The 12,202-nt window shown below is 35.8% G+C and overlaps 1 protein-coding gene across 1 annotated transcript in view; it reads left to right on the top strand.

Moving 5' to 3' along the window:
• Positions 1–1,898: 1,898 nt before the first annotated feature.
• The window catches only part of LOC124361971 (EF-hand domain-containing protein D2 homolog), a 43,872-nt gene continuing 33,568 nt past the window's right edge, over positions 1,899–12,202 (top strand). Inside the window, exon 1 of the mRNA XM_046816080.1 lies at positions 1,899–2,152. Coding sequence (XP_046672036.1) covers positions 1,977–2,152 — 176 coding nt within the window. The 5' untranslated portion in view covers positions 1,899–1,976. The remainder of the gene's footprint in view (positions 2,153–12,202) is intronic.

The following is a 12,202-nucleotide window of genomic DNA, read 5'->3' as shown; positions in this document are numbered from 1 at the left end:
TTAACCAACTCAACAAATTGATTGGAAACTAAGTTCCAAATACAGACGTATTTTTCTTTCAACAAACATCCTTTGTAGGATAAAATATTTTTTAATGAATGACCATCTTCACAGAACGTAAAATTATTACCTATGGCAGCTCATCGATTTTTTCTTTACGGGAAACCTGGATAATTTGCTTATTCGATGCAAATTTGCTCCCGGTTTGGACTAATAGTAAATACAAGGCAGAAGTACGCCACACCACGTATCGAGTAAAGGGCGGGCTTCGCTGAGATTACTTGCAAAATTTCATATCTATAGCTCATTCCATTCGATATGTTTTGCGATATACAGACAATCATACAGAAAAGAAATGTTTTCACCCCCCCCCCCCCCCCCATACAAAGGTTTAATCGTATCAGCCTACTGAACTACAGGCTTCAATGACGCTCAGACAAACTCCGTGCTTGGACATCCACCATCATAGAACATGTTACTGTTTATGTAGAAATGAAGTTTTATGCACCATTACAAGTTAACAGATTAATTCCATCTCGTAAATCTTGCCAAATGTAACAATCCCATTTAGTTCACTGAGTTAGGTTTCACAGCAGTGTTCAAATAATAAAAGTTCCGAAGAGCTAGGGAGGGAACTACAACGCAGGAATGTACTGGAACAAAATCTTGGCTCAAACTTGTAACATTATTCTGTTATTTTCTCGTTGCCATCATGGTTACCTATGAGACCAATACGAAAATGTTCGCTAACGCTCAGCCAAATCCCACGGAGTGATATGCACCATCATCGAAGTCAATGTTGCCTACATGTAGAAATGAAGCTTTGTGCAAACTTTAAGTCTAAAAGGCAGTTCGTGTCCGTGATAACGTGTGGACAGACAGGCAGACACAAGGGAAATGTTTCTAGCCTCTCGAGTGATAAGCTGTGCTAACGCTCAGCCAATGATGAAACATGGGGAACACCAAGAGGTTTACTCTTAATGAGGAAATAAGTTTCCAAAAATCAAGTCTTTCCAACCTTCCAAGTAATAATCTTCGCTAACGCTTAGCCAATAATGAATGAAAAATATGAAACAGCAAGTGGTTTACTCTTCATGAAGAAAGGAGTATCCGAAAAATTAAATTTGTCCAACCTCTCGAATGATAAGCTTCGCTAACGCTCAGCCTATGAGAGACAGCAAGTTGTTTACTCTTAATGACGAAATGAGTGTCCAAAAATGAGTTTTTCCAACCTCTTGAATGATAAGCATCGCTAACGCTCAGCCAATGAGGGACAGACAGCAAGTGTTTTTTACTCTCCACGAAGAAATGAGTTTCCGAAAATGAAGTTTTTCCAATCTCTTGAGTAATAATCTTTGCTAACGCTTAGCCAATAATGAATGAACCATATGAAACAGCAAGTGGTTTGCTCTTAACGTAGAAATGAGTTTCCAAAAATCAAGTTTTTCCAACCTCCCAAGTAGACTAATAATCTTCGCTAACGCTTAGACAATGATGAATGAACCATATGAAACAGCAAGTGGTTTACTTTTCATGAAGAAAGGAGTTTCCAAAAATGAGTTTTTCTAACCTCTCAAATGATAAGCTTTGCTAACGCTCAGCCCAATAATGAGGGTCAGTAAGTTTTTTACTCTTAATGAAGAAATGAGTTTTCAAAAAATGATTTTTTCTAACCTCTCGAGTGATAAGCTTCGCTAACGCTCAGCCAACGATGAACCATGGTGAACAGCAAGTGGTTCACTCTTCAGGAAGAAAGGAGTTCCCAGCAAGTAGGTCTTAAAGACAATTTAACAGTCGAGACTAACGCACCTCCATGAAGATATCGCAGTGATAAGGAAGGTCGCCGCTGGAGATAGCGGAGTGGAGGGGCGCCTGCGCCGCGCGACACGGCAGTTCTCTCTGCACTCTGCAGGTCGGTCAGTCTCGCGCGGTCCCCCGTCAAGTGAAGTTCTGTCACAGCACCGACAAACTGCGACATGCCGGCTGACTCCGAACTCAGCACGCTGCTCAGCAGACGCCAGGCCATCAACGAGGCTCTCGGGGAGGGTCGAGAGGTCCAGCCACAGTTCAAGAACGTCAACAGGAGCGTCTACGCAGAGTTCCACGAGTTCTCGCGGCGGCAAATCAAGGAATACGAGTTCACGTTTAATAAGTGAGTCAGCCATTCGTAAATATTATGTACACAAGTTAAAGGTGATATCCATACGTTACAAATTTGATAGGTGTTAAGAGGATGGTATAAACGCTAAGGACTGAGTGGTAATCAATGTAAGTAGCCTATCAGTACATGATACTATTACGATTTTAATAATTTATTGTAGACACATGCACTGTGCAGGAGACAATAAAATTACTAGATTTATTTTTCTAATCTTTGAAAATTTACACGACAGGCTTTAAAAATATGTACCGTTATTGCATTTCTCACATTAATTTAATAATTAAATAACTAAAAACGACCGTAACGTATATGGTATTTTCTAATAAATGACATTAATTTAATAATTTACTTCAACAGACAAACCATTGGAATATAAATTAATTCGTTAGTGCTAAGCTATCAATAGTAGATCATAATGAATTACTAAAAATCCAGCTATGTAAACTCATAAAGCAAAACATAATATAAATATGCACTAATAATAATATCGTAATTAGATAATAATAAATATGAATATAATAAATACTGACTGAACAAGACTAGCCAAGATGATAAAAATAATATCAGCAGGGAATAATCTATATAAAAAGATTATAAAGTAATAATAAGTGTAACAATCATAAATAATAATGAAGAAGGACCAGGGAAATCTTACTCTTGATTATGAATCCTTCTAAGAAGGGTCTCCCAATCTTAGGTTCCCCCAAGCAATCTAGAAGTCTTAATCCCAATACTGAATTTATGATTCTTGAAACACCAAGTATTTAATATTTACGAAGAATAATTGATTTATACATTTCATGCCTTTTATAATTTGTACTTGTAAGTTTGTTTAATAGCGTACAAACTTTAATTAAAAGTAAATAAAATATGTGTATTGATTTTGTTGTACCGGACAGAATACATAGGCCTAAATGTGTCTTTGTTGTTTTGCCTACGTGTGATTCACAATACTTTGGCCAAAATTAACTTATTGGAATCAGTAGTTCTATTTAAATCAAACGTACTTTTATTGGCGTTTTCCGGATTTCATAAAAAAACTTTCAGGTAAAATTTGCTGTTGTTGAACAAAATCCCGATACCGACAGACTGTAATAGCCATCGAGAACTAATTACGGCTGGGTAATTGTGCGGTATAGCACGTTCATTAGAAGCCATTAAACGGGCTATCGCAGGTTTATTGCGATGGGACGTAATACAAACTGCATCATCAGCTGTTTCATAATGTGCGATTGTAGCGCAGCATCATTATTTTGATGTAACTTCATTGTGCTACAGCAGTTTTAATTTTAAACTCTAATAACATTAACTTATCTTCCTTGTCGACTGAAATATTATGATAACTATATTAATTATAAGTCCGGACCACAGAGAAGAAGATTTTGAACCTCAAGAATGAGTGATATGAACTAATATTATATAAAATAAATTTCTCAAGCACTTATCCTCATATTAACTGTGGTAGTATAAATCTTTGAAACCCATCATTGAGGTTCCCATAATATTCCATATATTCAGATAAATTATAATAAATGGATTTTAAAAGGTTTGTTTGATACACATGTGTTTTAAAATCTATTTTTCCATATTTATATATTTAGACTTAAACGCATGTTTTTCTAAATATTAAATAAAAAAACCAGACCTGTATAGGTTGAATTTGTGGGATCTCTATGCCTCCTTTTACTTAAGCACATGTAAGTCAATATTTAAGGCAGTGCGGTCCACTTTAGTTGGATTTTATAATTTCATATTCATAGCCCTTTAATATGGTAAACCCTAAAAAGAACCAATATAAACTAATGTTTTTGATCAGTCCACGAGAAATTACAAGCATATGAAGTATTCATTTTGGGTAAATTTATAGCACGTTCTTCAATAAAATTATTACAAAAATATTACTTCATGGGGTGGGTTTGTGGGATGAGTCAAAACCTTCCCTTGGTATATTTCAACCTGAGCACATGTGAAACAGGTGTTTTTATTTCATAACATTGAACATGCCTGATCCTACAAACCTTTACACGTCAGAAATTACGACTATTCAAAACAGTCGAGTTGTAACCACGTGGTTATGAGAAGGATGTAGATGTTTACAATAAGTTTTGGACCATACATTTTAGGGAACGACATATTTCAAATGAAGTATGACTTAAGATAAGATATTTTCAAATCAATAATGTAATATAACTTAATACAATTAAATCTTTTCATACAAAACATGACATTTCCAGTTACTGCTTTGAATGCCTATAATGACTTATCAGAATATTTCCTGCCTTCAGAGAACGCATCTTGACATTGTGACTGTGATTGTGAGATAAAAAAACTCAATCGAAGTCCGATTACGCCACCTTACTATCGTGTACCTGAGCGGCTGAGAGATGTTTATGTACATATGTAATCCAGCACATACCGCAAACCGCAATAACTACACAGTGGCTCAAGTGAAGGTATCATCCCGTGGATGTGTAGCAATCGGCAAATACAATCAGATTCAGTGATATCCATTTATAGGATACTTACGCAGTAACGCCAATGCAATGAAATTTAATGGTTACTAAGTGCATTTGTGTAAACCTACATTTTTGTGAGGAAATATATAATAAAACACTTAAGAAGTCCAAAAAACTTTATTTTAATCGAAGTATTCATTAGGATTTAGATTGAAAATGGATGATAAAGAATTCAAGATAGATTCAAAACTATCTATTTTCTTTCAACTGATGATATCGCCATATGAACTCTGTCTTATAAATAATATTCCAAATTATGTCTCGCTGTCCCTCCCTCTATGTCTCTTGTTTCTCCATTAACAAGATTGCTCTTTATTGGCGTAGACTATTGGCAGAAGTTTTGCTGCAATGGCGTTAATACGTAAGAGCCCTATTAATTTTTTGTTTAACCTTTGTATACAAACTAAACGTAATGTTCAAACAATTTCGCAGTGTAGCGGGTACGGTGGTTATCGATAAGATAACCGCGTCAAGTAAGGTTGAGCGTGGCTGCTGCTTGGATGGGTGACCGCTGAGCGATCCTGTCTTTGCAAGTAGCCCGCCTGCCCGGCCGTTGGTGATGGTTCGGAGGTCACCTTTAAATCGTTGATCCCCAGTTTAAGTGTTAGGGAGGGCCTCTTAGCCCTAACTTCACCTGGTGAAATAATACACTTTTTACCTTTTCTTAATACGTTACTGGTACACATCATTAGAAGGTAAAATAGGGCGAAGCCCTTAAAGTCCCTATTCGTGCGAAAGAGAGAATGCACGTGATAAAACGTTAATGGGACATCAGCATTACTAGATTCGGAAGTGATCGCGTTGTCTGCTGAAAATCAGGGTGTTCAAAACAACATATTTCTTTATAGCGAACTATAATTAATTGTAAATAGTGGGGGAAATTTGTACTTTTCTGACATATAATAACAGGAAAACGGTTCTCTGAAATTGAGTGCAATTATGACACAGATACACTGGACGTATGCTTTTTATAAGGTCCTAAGGTCTTTTTTTTAGATTTTGGCATATTCTGTGTCATGGTATGATTACAGTATGTGTAAAAAATATTTTCCACCTCATCTAAATATTAAGTTCAGATTTGTAAAATGATCTCATTAATATTTTGAAATAGCTGATACGGATTGTCATGAACCTGAAATCAAACATGAACATGTGTCGCTAGTTACAAACTTGTAATAGAAAATTATTTTTTACATAAAGAAAGCTAGCATGAGGCTAACAATAGGATAAGAATAAATGGAACAATGTTAATATACGGATAAGATGGATTTTTGTCGTTGTTAAATTTTATTTTAAAGCAATAAAATCTACGACTATAATTGATGCTTTGATTTTTTGGACTTACTTCTGCAGTCAGTTAAAGATAACTGTACTATTATCGTATTGACTTTTAAATTTCAGTTATTTAAATGTCTAGAGTTTTTTCAATGAGCTAACGAACATACACAATTAGTCTATACTACTAAACTTTCGACGTATAGATTTCATCACATCTTTGGAAGTAAAATATTAGTTCCATTATTTGACAGAAATTACTTTAGGGGTAGAGTGCATCGCGTTTCACATCGTGATGAAATGAAAGTCACTAAAATTACCGGCCAAGAATTTCTCTGAAAATCTAGAGATTGTGCTGGCACGGGGCTGTACAGTAATTGGATTCACCGTATTGCCGTGAAGCAGAGGTTACTGCAGTGGAGATTATAGTGCCTTGGCGCAGCAAGTAGTCTGGCTCTCATAGGAGATTACTTGTTTTATTTCTCCACTAGTTTTCTTCCGCTGGCTTTATAAATTAATGTTAGGTTCAAGCTTCTAAATAGCTATTGAGATTATTCTTTAAAATATAGCCATGAATATGTTATTTTAACAATAAATCCATTAGCTCCATAGGCTAAGCGTTAGCGAAGTAGTTTGTCTGTACACACGATATCTCGAGAACGAATCGACCAATAGACTTTGCATAAATCTCCATTACTATGTAGGCAACATTGAGTTCGATGATGGTGCATATCACTCCACTCCACTATCTCCAGCGGCGATCTTCCTTATCACTGCGTTATCGCCATGGAGGTGGGTTGGTCTCGACTGTCAAAAATTGTGTTTAAGACCTACTTGCTGGAAACTCCTTTCTTCCTGAAGAGTAAGCCACTTGCTGTTTCCCATGGTTCAACATTGTCTGAGCGTTAGCGAAGCTTATCATTCGAGAGGTTAGAACAACTCATTTTTGGAAACTTATTTCTTCATTAAGAGTAAACCTCTTTATGCTCCCCATGTTTCATCATTGGCTGAGCGTTAGCGAAGCTTATCATTCGAGAGGTTGGAAAAACTCATTTTTGGAAACTTATTTCTTCATTAAGAGTAAACCTCTTTATGCTTCCCATGTTTCATCATTGGCTGAGCGTTGGCAAAGCTTATCCCTCGAGAGGCTAGAAACATTTCATTTGTGTCTGCCTGTCTGTCCACACGTTATCACGGACACGAACTGCCTTTTAGACTTAAAGTTTGCACAAAGCTCCTGAAGAGTAAGCCACTTGCTTTTCACCATGGTTCATCATTGGCTCAGCGTTAGCGAAACTTATCATTCGGTAGGTTGGAAAACTCACTTTAAAAAAAATCATTTCTTCGTGAGGAATAAACCACTTGCTGTCTCCCCTAGTTCATCATTAGCTGAGCGTTAGCGAAGCTTATTACTCGAGAGATTGGAAAAACTTGATTTGTGTCTGCCTGTATGTCTGACCACACGATATCTTAAATAGGAACTGACCAATATAGACAATGTTTGCATGAAGCTTTATTTCTACGTAGGCAACATAGAGTTCGATGATGGTGCATGTCACTCCATGGGATTTGGCTGAGGGTTAGCGAACCTTTATATATTGGTCTTATGGGTAACCATGGCAGTCCAGGAGCCAAAATCCAATTTGGATTTTATGAGCACAAAACCTGGTTTAACCAGAAAACCATAGATAAATTTCCTCTATGAATGAAATCGGTCGTCAATCGCACTAGTTGTAGCAGGGGTCGCAATAGGATGGTATCAAAAGGGTTAAAGTACAAAACGATAATTTTTCCTCATATGAAATTTTTTTAGCGTGGCACAATTGAACCCAACCACCGGCACGTAAATAAATTTTAAATCACACACATAGCCTAACAATGACTTATAATTGCGCATGCAATCTCACCGATGCTTTAATGAGACATATGGTGTGTCGTACTTCTACCTTGTAGTATTATACCTTGTACTGATGGGACCGCACTATCTCGGCATTGAACGCGTTTCAGAAAGATAATCTTTAGTCAATAAACACTCGGCCTATATTTCTATACTGATATCGTAACAATGTAACTTTAAATAGAACCAAAATAGTAAATTTGAGTAGCTGAATACATCCAATTGACAAATTACTGGTTTTGTCAATGTTTACAAGTTGATAACACAGACCACTATGAAAATACAGTGTTTAAATAAGTTTAGTTTGTGCTGTGTGAAGATTTAGGAGGGAGATATTACAATAATGGGAATCATTTTCAAACTGGAGTCATCCTCAGAAGAGAAGTTATATTTTGTCCCAGTGGTGTATCTAGGACTGGGCTGTGGGGGGATGAATCTGATTGAAAAACTCGCTCTTCGGGAGTATGGAATAAACACGAATAAATATAACTTCGAATATCTTAGATAACTTTAATGCATATTTAAACATTTAACTACTGCATTAAAAACGGTTAAATGGCTTTAATACAAATGTGGTTTTATTTTTAGAGCTTGAGGGAGGGGGGGGTTCTAACCCCTCATCCCGCTTAGCTATGCCAAGGAGATTGTATGTTAAATTCTTACCTGCTTAAGATAACTTCCCTGAATACAGAAAAAGAAATCTTTTTGATCACTATTCGTGAAATTTCGTAGGCAATTTAGGGCATTTTGTAATTAGGCCCAGATAAAAAGTGCTGAAGATACAAATGTGAAGTTGTTACAGTAGTAGGCCTACATGAATCATAGTTTCAAAGAGTGGAATATTTTCATTTATTTATCAAATAAGTATATAATACGTTTTTAAATAAATACAATTTATGAAAATGGTATTTTAAACTTTTTTGTTTAGCTAATTAAGTTATTTTACAAACAAAAACATGGAACTTCCTGAAGCTATAAATCATAAGATTACTGTACAATTACAAATTTTTTATCCTCAACCATTTTTATTTCGACCTGATGGACTACTTTATATGCCTGCAATTTCACGAGGAGCGATCAAAATAGAGTTCGTGTTAATGTGTATTTAAGAAAGTTATTATCTTAAAGTAATATGAATTTAATGAAAAAAAAATAATTTTTCAAACCCTAATTCGATTACACCAGTTTAAGTATAACCATATTAATAAAAGACACGTTTTGTTTAACCCAATCCAGTTAACGATTCTCGAAGTTTTGGTTGAAATTTTCCAAACACCCGTATTTTTAATACGTAACTATATAAAAAAAACGAGGCCAATCAAACTCCCTCCTTGAAATATAAGTTGATGGGTTTGCCCCCCCCCCCCCTGACTAATCCTGGGCAGCGTCTGACCGGTGTCTACCGTCATCCATTGAACCTCTCAATTTACCCATTACTTATGCATAACCACGAATTGCTACTTTCTCCTATAGGCTACTACGTGTGTTGGGAAAGTAAAAAAGGCTGTTGGTCATAGTAACCTGAACGCTTTTTACCACTCGGAGGAGCGTGCATCTGCAAACCTAACAAGGAAAAGTGGATTGTTGCCAGTTTTTGTTGCCATTGAGTGACACGCTGTTGCCCTGTGTACAGGTACAGGATCCCACAAGGACATGTGACATTCCGCAAACCGCTTTTTTTCAATGGACGTGCAAGTCCCGGCATTCGATGTTTCTGTGTCTTGGGCGTTTCTCCCTTAAAACAATTAGACTCAGGAGACACAAAGAACGATGTGCTTGACAGCTGGATACCTACATACGATCCTGATCGAACCTCCAGGACATATTATCCTTAAAATCAGCTGCAGCTGCCAATAATAATTTTGTTAAGTACGTTTCCCGTGTGTAATAATACTGTTGACCATTGTAATGCAATTCTTCTAAACTTCCTAGAACATTAAAAAAGTCACGTAAACTGCTCCAGAGGGGTAACCAAGAGATACGGTAGGCTGATCCTCCCCCCCCCCCCCAAGCATTTAGAACTAACGTTTCCATCTTAATTTATAGTGATTTAAACCAAAACTAATATTAAACTCTTAGAATTTATATTTAGAATATCAGAATGAGTAATCCATAAAAGGACATTTCTTGCCTCCATATTTCCTGGTTGAATCATACGAAACTAATATGCATCCCTAAATATTGTCCGGACTACGTTACTGAATGCTGTAATAAAACATAATTACCGACTTTGTGTACGTTGGTTATTGTGCAAGCATAACTACAATCGACAGAGCGTAGTGTTGATTTCTTATCATAAGTCGTAAAAACAGTTTTATCGCGAAATAACAAACATTCCTAGACACTCAGGTGTCCTTCAATAATAATGATGTGAATGAAAATCTACGTAATGAAACATCGAATTTTGTCCATATAAATATTTAAATCAATTTTGTATTGATTGTATTTTTAGAATACTATTACATAAACCCTTCCCCAAAACAATACTGGAGACTTTATAACCAAATATATGCACTTAAAATTATTCCAGGTATTGAAGTTTTTCCAATCATCTGTTTACCTGGAGTAAGGAAGTAATCAGGTGGAACACAAAATTGCTGTTTGACCTTGGTCAGTTCCCGCCAACACCACGAACCGAACTTGTTACCAGTCCAGCTTTCCCCAGTACCCAACATAACCTCTCCTAACTTGAGGTAAGCCTGAGCTCATCATTTTACTTTCCCGCGGAAGAGAAACGCCTAATGTCAATACCGGAGATGAGTGCGAGGCGGAAGCTCTCGGCTCATTGGGCGTGGCGAGGCACAAAAACACAATTCCTCGCTAAACCGCTCTTATCTCGTCCGCATTATGATTTCAGACAAAAAGTAATTACTTAACGTAACGGTTTAGCTTTTCTTCGAGGTATATTCTATAGATTAACACAGCATGCGCTGGATTGATTTGCTTTCATTGGTTTCTTATGTATGATCTGTTAAAATATAAAAGACTTCGATTCGTTTTAAAACGGCGTATATTTGAAAATATTGTATTTTTGATCAAAAATGCTGCAATATTAACCCGTTAGACGATGCAATAAATGTTGGGTTTGAAACTATTTTTTATGCTACATTCATGGTTCTTTAAGGTAACTTCCTTGAGTTCTGAAAAATTAGAAACAGTTTTTTCCTGTGAATTAAAGGCATTTTAAATAGTAAATTTATGCATTTTTTAATCAATACGGTACGTACATATGTTAGCTTCAGTAAGTGATATGTTTTTATAGCAAAACAAAAATAATTTCGTTAAGAAAAAAATATTTAAAAACACGTACCTTTCTTAAATTATATTTTAATAAAGAAATACACAGTCCTTGAGTCATAAATGAATAAAAAGCACGTCACTCCCTGAAGCTATTACTTATGTAATGTTTTAAAAATTTCACAAAAATATCATAAAAATCTTAAGCCTTTTTCATTTGAGTCTGATTACAAAATACTTAAATTTAATAATTTAAATGGTTTTAATTTTACGTGAAGTGGTCAGAAATGTTTCCAAATGTTTGTGTATTGAGTTATCAGAGCTGAAAGAATGTAACATTTAAATTTAAAAACCCAAAATCAACTGCACCACCTTAAAGATGGTTGGTATGGATTGTTGATCTTCATAAATAGTATTTGCTTTGTCCGTTGAGAGCATAACGTGTATGTAAATTTTAACCTCTCTAAGACACGGGGAAGTTATAGATTCTGATTAGAAAAAGTTGTAAAATAGGTAAAAAGGACTATTGAAGTAATAAAATTAGAATGTATTACAATATTTATACCATTCTTAAAAACTGCTTTGCCTTAATTTTATTTAGTTTAACTGAGATTTTAAACTACCAGGTTTACTGAGAAACCTTATATGAACCCAAAACAATTCCAAAAGAAAACGAAACCATCAATCTAAGGAGACCACGTTGATTGATGGTTGGACTGATGCACAGATTGGCGGTTTCTTCTTCTTTATGAATTGTTTTACATAGTTTTCTCAGTTAGAAAACTGTATAAATTATTTTATTTAATCTATATTAACATACAATATCCTATCTCCGTAAATCATGACAGTACCATCAAACATTACTCGGGTTTTTTCAGTTTCCAACAAAATGCCTCTAATCACTAATGGGTTCAGTACTCTGACGGTGGCTGAGTATGAATCAGACGTTATCAGCTCCATTAATCAGAATTGAAGTGGTGGAGCGTAGATAGATACGGGGAGCACGACCCGACATTTTGTACCTCGCAGAGAGAAAGTTTCCAAATACAGTACAACGCTAATGATCAGCAGCAATTTCGGTTTTGCCGAAGGTTTCGAGTGAAAGGGTGTATTTAA

The sequence above is a fragment of the Homalodisca vitripennis genome, chromosome 5, assembly GCF_021130785.1.
Source record: "Homalodisca vitripennis isolate AUS2020 chromosome 5, UT_GWSS_2.1, whole genome shotgun sequence".
In the NCBI taxonomy this organism is placed as follows: domain Eukaryota; kingdom Metazoa; phylum Arthropoda; class Insecta; order Hemiptera; family Cicadellidae; genus Homalodisca; species Homalodisca vitripennis.
Note: the sequence above shows the minus strand (reverse complement) of the source record. Positions and strands in the feature narration are given on the sequence as shown.